Here is a 19,205-nt window from a genome sequence, read left to right as displayed (position 1 = left end):
TATCAGCTGCTAGACTCATCAGGAATCTAAATGTAATGGCATCCATAACTGGAGAATACGTTTCTTCATAATCGATTCCAGGTCTTTGAGAAAAACCTTGAGCCACTAGACGAGCTTTGTATCTCGTAATCTCATTTTTCTCATTTCGCTTTCGAACGAAAACCCATTTGTACCCAACTGGTCTCACATCTGCAGGTGTGAGCACAATAGATCCAAATACTTTTCGTTTATTAAGCGAATCAAGTTCAGCTTGTATTGCATTTTTCCATTGTTCCCAATCATGTCTCTTTTGACATTCATAGACAGATTTTGGTTCTGGATCATCGATTTCTTCATTTATTTCACTTGACACAATATATGAGAAAGCATCATCAAGGTCATTTTGTTCATTTCTATTCCATATCCTTTTATTATGGATGTAATTAATAGAAATCTCATGATTATCTTTCGATTCATGATGCTCTGATTCATGATGCTCTGATTCATCAGAATCCTTATCATTTATTTCCTCCAAAATATTTTCTGCTATTTTGGGTGCATCATATATTTCAGCTTTCTTCTGTTTCCTAGGATTCTTATCCTTAGAACCAACAGGTCTACCACGCTTCAGGCGTGTTTTTGGCTCTCGTGTGTCATCCTCCTTTTCTTGTTCATTTGGCATTTTGATACGAGCAGGAGCATTTGCAGCTGGTATATGAGATTTAGTTACCGTCTTGGTATCTACAAATGCATCAGGTAGCTGGTTAGCTATACTCTGTAAATGCATAATTCGTCGAACTTCTAGTTCTGACTCTTTAGTGGGAGGATCAAGATATAACAATGATGGTACACTCCATTTTATATCACTTCCAACATTTTTGTTTTCTCCCCCTAGAACTGGGAATACATTTTCGTCAAAATGACAATCAGCAAAACGTGCTGTAAAGACGTCACCAGTCTGTGGTTCTAGGTATCTTATAATCGATGGAGAGTCACAACCAACATATATTCCCAACCTTCTTTGTGGTCCCATCTTTGTTCGTTGTGGTGGTGCTACAGGCACATATACTGCACAACCAAAGATTCTTAAATGGGAAATATTTGGTTCTCGACCAAACGCTAATTGTAGTGGGGAATACTTGTGGTATGCACTCGGTCTGATTCGAATGAGTGCTTCTGCATGCAAAATAGCATGTCCCCATACAGAGGTTGGAAGTTTTGATTTCATGATCAATGGTCTTGCAATCAGTTGCAGACGCTTAATTAACGATTCAGCCAAACCATTTTGCGTATGAACATGAGCCACAGAATGTTCAACTTCAATTCCCGTTACCATACAATAATCATTGAATGCTTGGGATGTGAATTCACCAGCGTTGTCTAATCTAACCTTTTTAATATTATAATCAGGGAACTGTGTCCGCAGTTTGATTATCTGAGTTAGAAATCTCGCAAATGCCATGTTTCGAGATGATAATAGACAAACGTGTGACCATCTACTGGATGCGTCAATTAATACCATAAAATAGTGGAATGGTCCACATGGTGGATGTATCGGTCCACATATATCACCTTGAATTCTTTCAAGGAACTTTGGTGATTCTTTATCGATTTTGGTTGGCGATGGTCTTACGATCAATTTTCCTAGAGAACATGCAACACATGTCATTTTATTCCCTTGAGAAATCTCCTGGATTTTCAGTGAATGACCATGTGAACTTTCTATGATTTTACGCATCATTGTAGTGCCTGGATGGCCAAGGCGATCATGCCATAATGTGAACTCTTCTGGGTTCTGTTTTACTAAAAGATTTGATTCGATCTCATCGATATAAGTATGATGTAACCCCGAAGGAAGTTCTGGAAACTTTTCCAATATGTGTTTTCTGCCACATTTCTCAGAAGTTACATACATGTATTTCTTTCCATCCTCAGTTGCAGACTGAGTATCATATCCGTGAAGATATATATCTTTAAAACTCAATAAATTCCTTTTAGAACTTGGAGAATATAGAGCATTATTTATGGAAAATTTTGTTCCATTCGGTAAAGTAAAATTTGCTTTACCAGTTCCTTCAATCACGTCTGCAGGACCTGATATTGTATTGACGACAATTTTTGTCGGTTTTATATCAGAGAAATATCTCTTTTGTCTCAGAATAGTGTGTGTTGTTCCACTATCTGGTATGCATATTTCACGAATCCGTTTCTTGGATTTTGCTTCATTACCATTCTGATCCATTTCTGAAACTGTCATAAATATTAATAAAAGAAAAACATAAAATTCATTCATATAAGGAAAACATAATAATTATACAATAAGATGACGTTAAAACATCATTATTTTTTTAAAACATGAAATATAATAATTATACATGGTAATACTGAAAACTATTCAATACTCTTATCATAGGCATTTCGATTCTCTTCAGGAGTAATCTAGTCCAGCTCATTAGCGAAGTCGGAGGATTCAAGGTATGAGGTCCCTTCAACATTTTCCGTGAGGTTCACCTCTTTAGCCTTTCCTTTTATGGACTCTTGATATAACTTGCACAAATGTGGGGGAGTACGACAGGTACGGGACCAATGTCCTTTACATCCACATCTGTAACATACAGTCTCACTTTTCTTTGTGGTATCCTCTTCGGTTTCTTTTCCTTTAGGAGGTTGTTCAGATCTAACCCATTTGTTAGATCTAATACTTTTAGGATAGTAAGGCTTTCCACGTTTGTTGTTGAAACGCCGACCACGACCTCGGTTGGTCTGGTTTCTCCTTCCCGAATATTCTACCGCCGTAGCATTCACTTCGGGAAATGCCTTGGCTCCCGTAGGTCGGGAATTATGGTTTTTGATTAGTAACTCATCGTTCTTTTCAGCCAACATGAGTGTTACCATCAATTCAGAAAATTTGGTGTACCCACATTTTCTGTAAATTCGGGATAAGACGTTGTGTTCTTTGTGGAAAGTATTGTATGTCTTGTCAAGCATTTCTGCTTCGGTGACAGGGTTACCACAATATTTTAATTGTGCAACTATCCTTAAGATAGTGGAATTGTAATCTCTAACCCTTTGGAAATCCTGAAACCTGAGGGTTTTCCACTCTTCAAGAGCGTGAGGGAGATTGATTTCCTTTTGATTATCGAATCTGTCTTTCAAGGCTTGCCATAGTACGGCTGGGTCCTCAACGTCTCCATAGTCGTGAGTTAGATTCTCATCTAAGTGCTTCTTCAGGAAGATTATCGCTTCGGCTATATGCTCGGGTGGCGATTTGTTACCGACTTTTATCGCTTCGGTTATCTTTTTTATTACAAGATAGGGTTTCACATTTGTGACCCATCTGACATAGTTTTCGCCGGTTACTTTCAGAGCCGGGAACTGGAGTTTCTCGATGTTTGCCATTTGTATTTCTAAAACACAAAATAATAATTTTATTAGAACTTCATAATTTAAAAACCGTTTACATTAATCATACATGCAATTACAAAGAGAAGCGATGTAAAAAAAGTAAACCGATATTCATCCTAAATTCTCTTGGAGTAAATTCTCCAACGGATAAACCATAAATAGAAACACAAATAAAAATGGCACATAAAAACAAAAGTGCGCGAATCATCTTTCTTGAAATAAAAAAATCGGAGGAGAGCGATTTGAAATTTTGAGAGAAGATGAAATGTTTTGGATGATGAAATGGAGTGAAAATGAGTTGTATTTATAGATGAAAATTACTGTTCATGACCGTTGGAGAAAGGGGAAATTTTTGAAAAAATTCTTTGTGACCGTTGGGGTTAAATCGAGTGCACTAAAAATCAGTCTGAAAATATCGTATTAAACAGTTAATCAAATCTATAAAATTTCATAAAAGTAAAAATTATAGCAATGAAATATTTATGTTATGACAACAAATCATGCGACGGCTCAGCCGATCAATGCAGAGTAGTAAATAAATTATACGGCGGCTCGGCCGACCAATTAATAATAAACACAATATAAGGCGGCTCGGCCGACCAATAAATAACAAACACAATATAAGGCGGCTCGGCCGACCAATAAATAAATTAAATTAATAGTAAATAATATAGGCGGTATTCCGGCCATTATAACATGATATAAATAATAGTAGAGGCGGTATACCGACCATTATAACAGGGTATAAATGATACAAATAAATTTTACCGAATCGCAGAGTGATCGTGCTGATAACGTGTTATAAAAAAACTAGAATTTTATTGTATCGAGGAAATTTAAATAAGGGCAAAATTTTATACCCGTATGAGAAGATAACACTGATAATAAGAGAGGATGTGTTATTAGAAGGAGAAGGAAATGGTGTGTCTATAAACGATCGAAACGATCGTTTATATAGAAGAGAAATTAACTGTGCAAATAGTGCAACGGGCCCCACATCCTTTATAATTTTCAACATATGCGGCTCATAACACAAACTTAGTTGATTTGGTTAAAACAACTTTTTTTTTCCAATTTTGTTAACTGGTTTTGTGGAATCCGCCTCAAATAGTGTATGCCCGAAATTTGATAATCAAATTTCTGTTAACAATTTCTAACTAAAACCATATATGAACGATAATATATAGGATGACAAAAAAAGAACGATAGTATGTTCTATCCAAATTGTAATAAGTATTTATCCTTGTTAGTGTAAATATACACAGAACTCTACAATCGTCTAAGTTCGATTTTAGTACCACTTGTAATGTTATGATCATCATGACTAATGGATCTCTCATGTTCGATAACTCAGAAAAATAGTTAGATGTTAATGTATCATATCTACGTGTTAATAAAGCATTCAGTATTTGAATTATACTCGTCAAGGGAAAAGTTGAATGAACTTGGAGAAGAAATGATCTTGACCTTAACGTGTGTGCATGTAATCTTCTTCATGGTCCATCGCTGTCTCTTGGAGGTTACCACGTGGACCCTTACGTAAGTTATCCCTCAGTTACTACTGACTAGTACGTTTTCATCTTCTCATTATTTTAGGTTCTAGCTTCTCCAAAGGTGTTGCTCAAAAAAAAAAAAAAAGCTTCTCCAAAGGTCCATTTAATTAATAGAGTTATTTTTCTCTTCACCTTATGCCTGTTCCTTTTGGAATCGATAATTTAGCGATCAACAATCACAATTAACAGTAGTCGTAACCATCAAAATAGTTGTAACAACCATTTTACTTGTCACTGTTTTTTGCAGGATAGCAAGAACACCGGTAACATCCGTAAAAACAGTTGCAGTGATACCTTTTTTTAATCTTCCCTGGCTATGTCATATCTCTTTTAACATTTAAATTTTGGTCGCCGAATACCATCGCAACAATTCCATTCCGAACATGGCCTTAATTTTTAATTTTTTTAATATATCCCGCAATGGAATTTCTGATTTTTTATCCTAAATTTTACAAAAATAAGAAATAGCTTGCTATAACCTGATAGAATAACGGGCTTTTTAATGCCATCCAGAAAGAAAAAAAACACTGGGCTAATTATATAAATAAGCAATTTAAACTTGGATCGAATCAAGAAAATAAAATGGCCTTCCTAGATTATATAATTGGCCTTAGTCTCTTTTTTTTTTTTTTTTTTTGAACAAATTGGGCTAATTGGCCTTAGTCTAATTTCTCGGTTAACAATGAAAATCTAGACCAACTCGATACCATTGTATCCTGGTTTGCTTGCCTCACCGCTCACCTCATCAGCTTTTTGGCCCAAACTAAACAAAATTTCATCAAAGCTAGGGTACAACATTCCCTTTTTAAAAGAGAACAATAGAACTAATTAGGAAAGTACTTACTGTAAGCAAAAGTGATATTTGAACTCATAGGGTACAACATTCAGGAACTGGAAAAAGGTACGCGTATAAAACCATTTTTGGTTTCCTATTCTAAAGAGGTTTAGAGCAAATTGAATTTCCTCTGGCTACAATAAACCATGATCCGGCAAAGTAATCTGATGTTGATGAGTTGATGGCAAAGAATCAACCAAGGGTCCAAGACCCATAACAAATACGCACATAGTTTGTCTGCACCTTGAGTCAAGTCTTCGTACCATTTGATTCCTACATCTGTGAGAGCCACGTTGGACCGCACTTAAGCGATGAAAGACTTGAACCATGCGTTACCAACCCAAATCCTTTTCGCTTCTTAAGAAATACTATTAAATAACAATCGAATACATTAGTTTTTCTCTTCTTATTAGAACAAGAAAACTAATAGATCTCCTCAAAACACTGTGATTTAGTTTATTTTCTTCTTTTCCCGTATGCATAGCGATGCTGGAAAACATTGCAAACTGAATCACTATTGTCTGTAGGTCATGATGAATTATGAAAATTGTATCGCATGCCGAATTTTAAGAATGATAAGTACGTTAGTTCATTTGTATATTTGTTTTCATGCAGTGGCCTGATAATAATATAGTATTATATAGGTAAACCTGCGTTACAGATTACAGAAATTTTGTATTTTTTAAAAAATTAGATATTTTAGTTTGATAATTAATTTACGAGAAATTCCCTAAGATATCCAGTTTTAAGTTTTTGCCACAAAAATAGCATTCAATGAAGAAAATAACTAAAATAAGTTTTATTAAAGGGTCAAAATATATTTTTACCTTAAGATTAACTAATCTAGACTTAAGGTTTAGAGTTAAGGGGTGGGGTTTTGGGGATAGGGTTTCAAATTTTAAAAAATAAAAAGTAAATATTTAAATTTTCAAAATAAAAAAGGGCTATTTTGGTCTTTTTCTTGTTTGAGGACTATTTTTGTGACAAAAACTTAAAAAATGCTACTTTGGAGAATTGCCTTTAATTTATTGTTAGTTTAATAAGAATTATTTTATTTTAACCAAATTATGAATGACATGTCTTGTAACTATTTTAATAATTAAAATTATTTTTGAATTAAATTTATAAATATTTCTGGTGATGACACTTTAATATGACACTTTAAAATAGTACATAAAGATATTTTTTTTTTTAAAATCTCAATTTAATATATAGAGGATACAATGATGAATTGATAATATATCTGTATATCCCCTGACAAATTATAATAGTCGTGATATCTCTATGTATAGTTCATTTATATATTCATTTGCATCGAGCATGCTTTGCCCTGATAATGATATATATTCATTTGCTATATATATGTGCAGGGGCGGAGGCATGTAAACGGTAGGGGGTCAGCTGACCCCAGTCAATTTTAATTATCACCAGCGTGTTTTAGTAGTAGTTAGAATTGACCCCACTCAAAAGTTGCTCCTGACCCCTATGTATTCGAAGCCCACCTTCCTCTGACTGAAAGTATATGTATATGATCGTTTATAATCCATATAAGTGGTATACATAACATAAATAAGCTTGTAATTAAACTAAAGAATTGTGTATTTGTGTCTATGTCTTATACATGATTATTATGTTAAAATTTCGTATACAAATATAAATTTCGTTTGAATTGGAAAAGTTAAGAAATTTTTTTGTGTACATGATGAAAATCTAAACTTTTGTAGTTATTTTTCTTATATTTTAAATAAAGTCTTATATTTTTACACATTCTCTACATGTATATATTAAAATAATTACCAACTAATTTATCTTCAATACACTAAGTAAAAATGATTAATTCTTATATAAAATACATTATTTAATAGTTAATTAAATTATAATCATAATATTTGGCTAGAGGTGATTAAAATATTTTATTCACTAATAGAAATTAATTTTAATAAAACATATAAAGAATTTAAATAAATGTAATATTTTAAAGTACATATAACAATTTAATGTAAAAATATTAATAAAATATTATTTTTAATAATATATATTTATATTATATTAAAATATTATTGACCCCGGTGAAAACTGTTTCCGGCTCTGCCACTGTATATGTGCATCTCGTCTATATGACTTCATTCAAATGCAAATAATATTATACTATCGTCTGCAAAAGTCAATTGATCCTGTGCATCGTGAGTTGTTCTTTACTGAAACTAGGTGTGGTCAACTTCTAGCTAGATATAACTGATTGATTGGTTTGGAATATTCGTGCATTTGATGTCCGGAAAATGATCAAAAACATAACCTTGATGTATTCGACAAACACAGTCTTTGTTTATAGTGGAACTTACCATCGACGTATATATATGCCAATGCCATCACACTTAGGGGAGGATGTAAACTTTTTATAGGAGGCAAATCATACATAAATATAAAAATGTAAACCTAGAACATGATTTTTGATAGAGACAAATATCACTAACAAGATAAGAGTCAGTTGCGTTGTAACGAGTTTTGTTTGATGTTTTAATTTAATAAAAACCATAAAATAATAAATCATTTTATTATAGTTTTATGATTGTTTTTTGCATATTTTGTTTGAGATTTATTTTATAATTAAAACTAGTTTTAACACATACGTTCAAGTTAATATTTGTATTTTATAATCATGGTGCATAGATAAATTGTTATAAACTTTGTTCTTAGGATTAGAGAAAATACTATACCTAAACGTTTAAACTGAACACAACCCGAAATAAGAAATTGAATGAAAATTAAAAAGAAATGAAAGTCAAATACACCAATCGAGTCAATGACAATATTATACACGTTTTTATGTACTAATTAAAAGTTTTATTAAATAAGTCTATAAAATTTTATTTTTCTATGAGTTTTTAAAAAAGGAAAACATTTCATTTTATAAATCTCCTTTTTATTTACAATTAAAAAAATAAAAAATAATATTAATTAAATACTCTTTTACAATTTTGTTTAAGATTTTAGAAAAAGAAAATTATTGTAATATAATCTATTACAATTATCAAATAATTATTTTTAGTTATTAATAAATAATTTTAAAGTTACTATTTTTACAATTCGTATCAATTCTTACACTTCTTTTGTTAATTAAATAATTTTTAGTATCATGTTCATCATCAAGTACTCTCTTAAAAATATTATCAAATAAAGTTTTACAATTTTCTTTTGGTTAGGATTTAAAAATATGAAACAAATTTCTTTTCTTTAGGATTTTTTTTTATAAAAAGGAAAACAACTATCAAATATTCTTTTACATTTTTTTAGGATTTTAGAACAAGAAATTAATATTACATAATCTTTTACAATTATATTTTGTCTAGGATTTAGAAAAATAAAATTTCTATCAAATAATTATTTCCAGTTAATGTTAACTATTTTTAAAAGTTGTCATTTCCAAAATTCGGTTTTTTCAATATCACTAATATTTTTACATTTTTTCTTGTTAATTAAATAATTGTTACTATCATGTTTATCATTAATTTTTTTAAGTGAAAAATACTATTAAATAAAATTCTACAATTCTCTCTGGTCAGAATTTAAAAAAAAAAGAAGTTATTTTCACAATCTAATTTTTTTAATTGACACATGTCACAATCATATCAGGTGAAATATTTGAAGTTAGTTTTTATTGACGCATTCACAATCTAATTTTTTAGTTGACACATGTCACAATCATATCAGGTGAAATATTTGAAGTTAATTGTTGTTTATATTTTGTTTAACACAAAATTCTTAAAAGGTAAAGTTAGTTAATTATAATAAAATAAGATTACTTTTACATATTTATTTTATTTAGACTTTTAAAAAGGAAATTAATTATTTTATAATTTTTTTTCTTTTAGATTTTATACAACTATTTTATTTTTAATAGAAAAAATTATGTTTGATTATTTATATATTTTGTCCTATATATACAAACACATATTCATCATATTCACAAATACTCATGTACGACAACAACATAAAAAATTAAAGTTATGTTAGCATCATAAGATGTAATAAGGATAATAAAAATTTGAGTTGTATCAAAAAATTAAAAGAAAATACTCAGATAATACTTTTCATGTAAATACTATTGTGTTTTGTAAAAAAATAATATGTGCAAGCTTAAACCTAAATATGGATGTGAAATATTTGTAGGTATTTTTGGTGATAATTTTTTAACATACAAAATAAGAATAATAATAATAATAATAATAACAATAATACTAATAAGAGACTATTAAATAATATTTATAATTATTTTTTAAGAAAAATATTTTTATTATTTTAGTATATATATTTTTGATTATGAGATAGTTTAACACATATCATATTTTAAATATATAAATGACATCTGTCACAATCATGTTAATATATAATAAATGCATTGATTTAAAAAAAGGAATAATATTATTAAATAATATTTATAATTATCTTTTAATAAAATTTGTTTTTATTAATATCTTAGTATTATATTTTTAATTATGAGATAAATTAATACATGTCACAATTTTAAATATATAATTGTCATGTGTCGTGATCATGTTAATTAGCAACTTTGAACAACCAAACTTTATATAATAAGATAAGATTTAAAAACATGTTTTTTAACATTAAAAACATGATTTTTTTAACCTTAAAACATGATTTTAATAGAGACAAATAACTTAAGTTTACAAACAAAGAATTTGAAAATTTCGTGATGCAAGTGCGACCCCTTTGATTTTTAACTCAACTTAGATCCGCTGCTGATCACACTATCCTCGGGCTAAAATAAATAGGATTTGCTCAAATAAGGCCATCAATGGACCGTCTCAAACTGCAACAAACCCGGCTACACTTTTCTGTTCTACGAACAAACAAAAAATTAGTAATATACTACTATTTTATAGATTTGGAAATTTAGAAACTACGGTGAAGAATAGTTTCATGTGATTTGGGATATGACATTAAATCTTGTAAAGACCGAATAAATACTTTTGATTCAGTTTTATCAGCCGACCAGTTATAAGTTATAACGTACGGTATCGGTAGCTCGAACTTTAATATATTTGTATACGGAGTATGTTTCTTTTGTCAGTTATACGTTTGTATTCTATGAATATGTACTATATTAATACTATAAATTTAATATTTTATGCACGAAAATGGTTGAATATTTTTCCTCTTAGCTGTGTTATAGGATTTATATTTTACTAAAGTATTGCAACTTTAGTTTTAATATTGATCTTGATAATCACTTACAAACTAACAACTTAAAAAAAAAAAAACACGTTAAACGGTCTTTTTCCTTGACTCCCGCTTCAGAAGTTTAAGTCGTGTTTAAATGATCGAACAAATAGTGCAAAGTAGTGCATTATAGATTTAACCCAAAAAAAAACTAGATAAATGATTAGACAAAAATTAGATTTTTAAAAGTTGTTAGTTTAAGGGGCTTAGTCAACTTATGATTTACTACTTCCAAATTAGAGTATCTCCTTTAAATAACTTCGCCATAATATCTCATAATGTTAAGTTATTATTTTGTTAAATAGTTATGGGGAATTGCCACTAATACCACTTTCCTAATACCACTTTTCAACTTTACACTTTTCAATTTTACCATTAAAATTTTAATGGCTAAAGTACCATTATACCCTTATTTAATCAAACATACACCTATTTTCTTTCTCCCAGGATTCAAACAGTTCCCAAATTGAATGACGAGATTCACGACTCCGAGGAGATTCTACGATTATGATGATTTCTCCGGCGAGATTCGACGACTCCGGCGAGATTTGAAGACGCTGACGTCCGACGAGATTTGGCGAAGACTACAAGCTCAAACGAACAAAACATGACGAATGCGTAACAAAGGTGAGAGGATAATAATATATGGTGATTTTCGTCTCTTTCTGTAGTTTAATCTTTGATTTCTCAAAATCGATCAATTTCTGAGAAGGAAGACGAAGTCTTTCTCATAAAGTTTTCAAATCTCAAATTTATAAAACTTTATAAATTTATCGATCAAGAACATAGTGCTTATGAATGAAGACGACTAACCACCATCAAGTTTTTTCGATTGTGTTTATGAATTCCATGGAAGCTCCACTGTTTCAATCTCCTTCTTACTTTCTCGATTCAACTTAGTTTTACAATCTATACCAAAATTCCGTAAAAGCAATCACTAAAGCTTTTGGATATCGTTTTTGGTTTCGGCTTAGAGTAATCAGAAGAATGCTGAAAGAACCCTCCTTTATCCACTTGTAAGTCTAAATGAGACATATAAGCTTGTTTGGTAGTTGTCTCAGTGTGAGATGCTTTTATCTTTGGGTTGCTTATGAATTCTTAGTTTAGTATGTGTCTCTTGCTTCAGTTTATCCATTGATATTCCTTGTTAATTTGGAAAAGTTTGTTAATTTGGTGAATATCTTGTAGTTTCAGGGCTAACTGCAACTCGATATGTGTATATTTTATGTTATACAGAAGTTTATACTACTTTTCTACTAGTTTAGCTAATAGAATGTTTTCATTGGGTAATTATGCATTTTATGTACTTGTGCTGTGGGTATATATATGCTTTGGTTCCGCCGTTCCAGTCTTTAGTAGTCATATACTTTGGTTTTCAAAGCAGGAGCAATCCGTTTCTTTTGCTCTAACATTTTAATTATCAGGTGTGGCAATGTCAACTGGGCTAAGCGTTTAAAATGTAATGTCTGCAACACCAATAAACATGGTCAGAATGAATGTGGTGTGCGGTATGACTCAATGTCAATGACAACTTTCATTTGTATTGTTCTTTAACAGTATTCGAGCTGAGGATTGGTATTATAGATGCTTTTGCGGTGAATTTAGGATACATTTATAAGATTTTTGTTCGATAATGGTAGTCTTCGTGTCAGCTTATTCATCTTTAAACATGGCCTCGTAGATAACTGGAAAAGGGGAAACAATATTATCTTCTGAAATTTGACCGAATGCTTTCTTTGGTAATATGTTCAGTATGACAAAGCTCCTAATGCATCAAAATGTGCTTTCTCACTTGAAATGTTTTGGCCAAATTAGTTTTGCATTAAGAAACGTTATGTTTCAGCCTGATAGGCTGTTGTTCACTGTTCTCTTGAAAGACCTGTGCTTATTCATTTATTTTCTCCATATAGGGGAGGTCGTGGTGGTGGCTACAAGGAATTGGATGAACAAGAATTAGAGGAAACAAAGAGACGAAGGAGTGAGGCTGAAGAAGTAATAGCATATGCTTCTAATGCAGAGTTCTTTGTTACTTCTTTTGTTGCATTTAGTTCTTTTATAAATGTTTATAAATCATTTTTGAGTTCCTTGTACTCATTTTGCCTAGCATTCCTCAAAGACTTCCCAAGTTCACACATTTATATGTTTTTTATAGACATATGCGATCCACTTTTGTTTGAAAACTTCTTTATAAAAACTTATAAATAGTCCAGTTGTACTTTTAACAATATCCTAAAATTCAGATTTATAAGGAATTATAGTTCTGTAAAAATGTAGTGTTCACTATCCGAAAATCTTAATCTTAACCAGAACTATTCAAATAACAAGTTAAGCCTTATTTGTTTTTTTGGATAACAGAAAGAAGCAAATCCTAAAATTAATTGAACTCTTGTTTAAATACTTCTTTATAAAGATTTATAAATCGTCGAGTTGTACTTTTAACAATATCTTGAAATCTAGATTTATATTTATAAAGGTGTAAAAAAATATTTGGAACAAATTTAATTTTTAGTAAATAACTCTTGTTTCCTTCTCCTAAGGTCTCTGACACTGTTGTTGAGCCATATAATGCAACGCTCTCTGTGCATCAGCTCGTTGAAAACGCTGACGAGTGTATTGTTCTCGACAATGAGGCTCTCTACGACATCTGCTTCCATACCCTCAAGCTTTCTGACCCCTCCTGTGAGTAAAAGACTCTGTATATATTAACCTTAATGTAACATTTGGGTCTTGACTTGTTTGTTTTGTGTGATTTGCTAGTTGGTGATCTGAACCATCTCATCTTGGCTACAATGAGTGGTGTTACATGCTGTCTTTGTTTCCCTGGTCAACTCAACTCCGACCATAGGAAGCTCGCTGTGAACCTGATCCCTTTCCCAAGGCTCCACTTCTTCATGGTGGGTTTTGTTCTGTTGACATCGAGAGGATCACAGCAATACAGTGCCTTCAGTGTCCCTGAGCTGACCCAGCAGATGTGGGATGCGAAGAACATGATGTGCGCTGCTGACCCTCGTCACGGACGATACTTAACTGCATCCACTGTGTTCCGTGGAAAGCTGAGCACTAAGGAGGTTGATGAGCAGATGATGAACATCCAGAACAAGAACTCATCCTACTTTGTGGAATGGATCCCGAACAACGTCAAGTCCAGCGTCTGTGACATTGCAACATTAACTCTTATAATATTTTTATAAACTCTTATATACAGATTTATAAGCCTCTATAAAATTTTATAAGACTTCATAACATAATTACCTTTTGAAATTCTACAAATCCTCATAAATGATTTTATAAACCCTTATAAATAATTTTAAACATTCTTATAAATGATTTATAGACCCTTATAAAAAGTTTCTATATATTCATATAAATGATTTTTAAGACCTTATAAATGAAATTACCTTTTTAAATATTTATAAATGATTTTATAAAACCTTATAAATATTTGGTATATTCTTATAAGTGATTTTATAAAGGTTTATAAATCATTTATAGGAATATATATAAACTATTGATAAAGGTTTATAAATGATTTCTAAATTTTCATAAATGATTTATAAACATTTATAAATTATTTATTATCTTTATAAAGCCTTATAAGGATTTTATTATGATGATATAATTTGATATGGTTTCTCTGCCTTTTCTTTATAAAACAATTATATCATTTCTCAGATTTTCTTAGCAAACAGAGGTACATCATTAACATCATCTACAATCAACTAAAGATTATATATATAGACTCGGTAAGGTTCAATCATGATTCATGAGCAAATCTACACTCAAGAACGATTCAACATCCAGAAATATTCTATAATTCACCACAAAACAGCCACAAAGATCGTCTGATCCACATCTAAAGCCGCCTCCGGAGACTTCTCCAACACTCCCCATTTTTCTTGGAGACACTCGCTCTTATTCTTAGCTAAGAACGCAACGATATACAGCAAACTCAATATCCCCACGAACCTCTGCTGCCTCATCTTGCTGTTTTCCACCACATGAGAAATATATATGAACTATTGATAAAGGTTTATAAATGATTTCTAAATCTTCATAAATTATTCATAAATATTTATTAATTATTTATAATCCTTATAAAGCCTTATAAACTGATTTTATAAACTCTTATAAATGAATTATACTTTAATAATATATTTAAAAAACTTTATAGACTGATTTTATAAAGTCTTATTAATTGTTTTATAAACCATTATAAATAATCTTTTATTTATTATAATAATTTACAAACATTTATATTAGAATTATAGACACTTGCTTTATGAATATTTTACTACTAAATGTTTGTAAAGATTTATAAACTCTTGAAAAAGATTTATTAACTCTTATAAATTGTGGTATGAAGATTATTAAACTCTTATAATATTTTTATAAACCCTTATATACAGATTCATAAACTTTTATAAATATATTTACAAAACCTTATAAATGATTTATAAGTTCTTATAAATAGTTTTATAAACCCTTATAAGAGGTTTCTAACATGCAAGATAATATAGATTAGCTAGAACCCAAGCTGCAGCAAGACTACCTTCCTTTCCCTTGTATCAGAACTTTGCAATTGATCAACCTTCTCAGTGGGAAGATAAGGGCCAGTTTCATCCATCCTTGGACCAACAGAGCCTCTCTCACGTTTGTCTAACAGATGCTGGAGAAGGAGGAACATGCGAGTGGTTCCTGTTTGCATTCCGAGGAGCTTTGTTTTCCTTCATTGTTTCGTTTGCAAATGAACATCCCGCATAGAACTTATCCGAAAGACCATCTTCTGGATCTTTAGATTCCACTTCTGCTAACATCTCAACGGCTCTGTCGTAAGACTTCGTGAACGGTTCATCTCCGAACTCAATCTCTGCAGAAGAATCTCTCACAGCATCAATCAGAGATTTAGCTTCTGGGATTCGACCCATACGCATCAAGCAGATGGCCAGGTTGCACTGTTTGTTTTTGTCTGGCTCCAAACACAAAGCTCTCCTATTCATAGATACATAAGTGCATATAAGGAAAAGACTCGCAAGGGCAAACACAAACTAACAAGAACCAAACCTTGTAAGCATTGAGTTGTACTATCAACAATATCTTAAAACCCACATTTATATGAGGTTATAATTTTTTAAAATACAATGTTCACTATCCGAAAATATTTCTCCTAACCAGAACTATTCAAATGACAAGTCTAAATCAACCTTATTTGTTTTTTGAATAACAGAGGAACGAAAATCCTAAAATTACTTGAACCCAGATTTATAAAGGTTTATAATTTTTTGAAAACTCAATGTTCACTATCAAAACTCTTTCTCTTAGATCGACCTTTATAAACCAACCTTCGTTGATTTTTTTTTATAACAGAAAGAACAAATCCAAAATATTACTTGAATCGAACAAAACAAATACACAAATTAAAAACATACCAGTGTGAATCGTGGAGAGGAGCCAACATCTTTGAAGTTTTGAATCGTGATTCTCGTAATTGCTTATCGCTAGATGCGTGAGAGAGAGTGACGATGGAACTCAACGGAGACGACGATGGATCTCGTCGGAGATGACGACATATCTCAACGGAGAGAGAAGAACGATCTCCACAGGGAGAGAGACGATGGATCTCGGAAAGAGAGACGGCGGATCTGACGGAGAGAGAGACGGTGGATCCGACGGAGAGAGAGACGGTGAATCCGAAAGGAGAGAGAAGAAGGATCACGACGGTGGAGAAGAAAGAGACGATAGATTGAAGTGAAGATAAGGTTAGTTTAGTCTTTTACCAATTAATGAATGTGTTATTTATGAAAATGTCCTTTGAGTGGTGGTATAAGTGAAAAGTGGTATGATGTAAAGTGTATAAGTAAAATTTCCCCAATAGTTATCTTAAATGTTAAGAAATTTATTATAAATAACTCAAAATAAAACATTTGAAATATGTTTTGATATGGTAATCAACATTGAAATACTTGTAATAATATATATTTTAAATTTCCTAATTTATGAGGTATCAAAGTGAAAATTTCCCTATAAAAATGCTCATAACTCAAGAATTTAACATGAAATATTTTAACAAGTCAACCCAAAAACAAGGAAATATTAATAGATTAATGATATAATATCCTAATCCGAAAGCTTTGCTAATACTGAATTAGTGGCGAAAGCGAAATAAAAACTAAACATTTAATTAAACAAAAAAACTAATTAGTTAATACAAATCTGAGATAAATTAGCGAAGGAGAAAAAGACAGTCCCTATGTCTTAATGACAGTGGCTCGACTTTCCACGAGGGAAACTTTTATAGTTTTATACAAAATCTTTGCTCAAATACCAAACTCTTTTGGCTACTTCTTCTTCTTTCTCCTCAGATTCTCTGGACCAAGAAGATGGATTCATGAATCCATATATCTCCTCTCTCTATCTAACATTCTGCTCTTTTGATTCCTCGGCTTCTAGAAGCATCAATGGCGGAGTTTATCTGTTTATTCGGAAAGGTCTTCTCTTTCTCTCTCTCTCGTAGATCTTTTCTGTTAATAAGCTTCTGGGCATCTCTGCATGTATGCTTCATCACTCTAATCTACCTGCAAACTCTGTTTCTTTCTTCATGAAGATTCAAAGTTTCTACCTTTTATTATGTATATTCTTGATCTCAAGATTGAAGATTCACTCAAGTCTAAAGATTTGATTTGATGTTAATGCAACAGGACAGTGCATCGATTGTAATAAAGCAACCAAAGAAGTCACCTCTGTTCTTAAGAATGATAGTCTTAGTGTTTGCAATGGTCTGTGGTCTCTACATTTGCTCTGTTTGCTTAAAACAGTTTAGTCTCCAAAGCTCCCAGCTTGTTCCAAATCCTGTTGATTCTCACTCATCACACGTTATCACTCGGATTCATTACCCAAAGCCACAGACTTTTAATCGGTAAACTACTCTCTAGTCTCTCTCTCTCTCTCTGTTCTTGTCTGTGTGTCGACACTCTGTTTCTTATGCTCTGTTTCTGTGTTTCGTTTAAAAAAACAGAGCTGAATGTGGGCACAATCCAGTGAGGTTCTTTGCGATACTCTCGATGCAGAGATCAGGAAGCGGTTGGTTCGAAACGTTGCTGAACAGCCACGACAACGTGAGTTCCAACGGAGAGATCTTCTCGGTTATGGATCGAAGAAAGAACGTGTCTTCGATCGTCGAGACTCTCGATAGAGAGACTCTCGATAGAGTTTATAATCTCGATTGGTTCACGAGCGCTTCGAAGAACGAATGCTCTGCTGCGATTGGGTTCAAATGGATGCTTAACCAAGGCTTGTTGGCTAACCATGTGGAGATTGTGGATTACTTTAACCGGAGAGGCGTCTCGGCTATATTCTTGTTCAGAAGGAATCCTCTGAGAAGAATGGTTTCTCTGTTGGCAAACTCTTATGACCGTTACGCTAAGCTGTTGAATGGAACTCACAAGTCTCATGTTCATTCTCCTGAAGAGGTTTTGTGTTTTTAATATGCATTTAATAATGTTTCGTTTGTTTTTGGTTTTTTTAATTTTGGGATTGTTGTAGGCAGATGCACTTTCTAGGTACAAGCCTGTTATTAACTCGACATCATTGATCCATGATTTACAAGAAACAGAGAGTTTAGCGGCAAAGGCTTTGGAGTATTTCAATACCACTCGTCATATGGTTGTTTTGTATGAAGATCTGATAACAAATCCAACGGTAAAGGTTTTATCATAACGTTGGAAGCAAAGTTTGTAGTGGATGTTTAACTCCTTTTGGTGTTTGGTGCAGAAGTTGAAGCAAGTTCAGGAGTTTTTGAGCATTCCTGTGAAGGATTTGTCAAGCAGACAGGTGAAAATACACAGAGGAGATTTGTCGGATCATATCAAGAATTGGGAAGATGTAAACAAGACATTGAATGGGACCGAGTACGAGAAGTTTCTAAGAGCAGATTACTAGTGTTTTTGGTTATCTAATGACTCTTTCTTCTACATTTAACTAAAGGTTTTGCAAAATGCAAAAAAAAAAAAGTCTTCTTGTTATGAAACTTTCTACTCTTTTTTTTTCCTGCTCAACTACTTGTTGATCTTTTCCTTTAGTTTACTCAGTTAGTTGTGAAGGGACTGGAAGATGGATTGCTTTTAGAGATCAATTAAGTTTGAATGTGAAAATTTATTCTCAATTTGGTCTTTTTAGATTCTATCCTCATAGATGGT

At 31.8% G+C, this 19,205-nt stretch overlaps 3 protein-coding genes across 3 annotated transcripts; 2 read left to right on the top strand and 1 right to left on the bottom strand.

The window, feature by feature from the left end:
- The first annotated feature begins 13,765 nt into the window (after positions 1–13,765).
- LOC125590338 (tubulin beta-3 chain-like) lies at positions 13,766–14,895 on the top strand. Its single transcript, XM_048763840.1, has one exon. The coding sequence runs from the start codon at positions 13,803–13,805 to the stop codon at positions 14,202–14,204; it is 402 nt and encodes a 133-aa protein (XP_048619797.1). The 5' UTR covers positions 13,766–13,802; the 3' UTR covers positions 14,205–14,895.
- An 82-nt stretch (positions 14,896–14,977) lies between these two features.
- Positions 14,978–17,252, bottom strand: LOC106404469 (protein POLLENLESS 3-like). The gene is made up of 2 exons (XM_048763839.1): positions 16,440–17,252; positions 14,978–16,002 (listed from the first exon to the last, which is right to left on the bottom strand). The coding sequence occupies exons 1-2, from the start codon at positions 16,466–16,468 to the stop codon at positions 15,660–15,662; spliced, it is 372 nt and encodes a 123-aa protein (XP_048619796.1). The 5' UTR covers positions 16,469–17,252; the 3' UTR covers positions 14,978–15,659.
- Positions 17,253–17,325: 73 nt separating this feature from the next.
- Positions 17,326–19,171, top strand: LOC106425647 (nodulation protein H). Its single transcript, XM_013866366.3, has 5 exons — positions 17,326–17,498; positions 17,709–17,926; positions 18,026–18,479; positions 18,553–18,708; positions 18,781–19,171. Exons 1-5 carry the CDS (start codon positions 17,469–17,471, stop codon positions 18,946–18,948), a joined length of 1,026 nt encoding a protein of 341 aa, XP_013721820.1. The 5' UTR covers positions 17,326–17,468; the 3' UTR covers positions 18,949–19,171.
- The last annotated feature ends 34 nt before the right edge of the window (positions 19,172–19,205 follow it).

This window comes from Brassica napus, chromosome C7 (assembly GCF_020379485.1).
Source record: "Brassica napus cultivar Da-Ae chromosome C7, Da-Ae, whole genome shotgun sequence".
NCBI classification, from domain to species: Eukaryota; Viridiplantae; Streptophyta; class Magnoliopsida; order Brassicales; family Brassicaceae; genus Brassica; species Brassica napus.
The sequence above is the reverse complement of the archived record's forward strand: the minus strand, read 5'-3'. Positions and strand labels throughout refer to the sequence as shown.

Excerpts from the sequence above, each read along its gene's own strand:
- LOC125590338 (XM_048763840.1), top strand. The coding sequence starts at position 13,803 with ATGAGTGGTGTTACATGCTGTCTTTGTTTCCCTGGTCAACTCAACTCC.
- LOC106425647 (XM_013866366.3), top strand. The coding sequence starts at position 17,469 with ATGGCGGAGTTTATCTGTTTATTCGGAAAG. Across the intron at positions 18,480-18,552 it reads ATGTTCATTCTCCTGAAGAG|GCAGATGCACTTTCTAGGTA; the intron begins GTTTTGTGTTTT and ends GGATTGTTGTAG. Across the intron at positions 18,709-18,780 it reads ATCTGATAACAAATCCAACG|AAGTTGAAGCAAGTTCAGGA; the intron begins GTAAAGGTTTTA and ends TGTTTGGTGCAG.
- LOC106404469 (XM_048763839.1), bottom strand. The coding sequence starts at position 16,468 with ATGTTGGCTCCTCTCCACGATTCACACTG. Across the intron at positions 16,003-16,439 it reads CCTCTCCACGATTCACACTG|GAGAGCTTTGTGTTTGGAGC; the intron begins GTATGTTTTTAA and ends ATCTATGAATAG.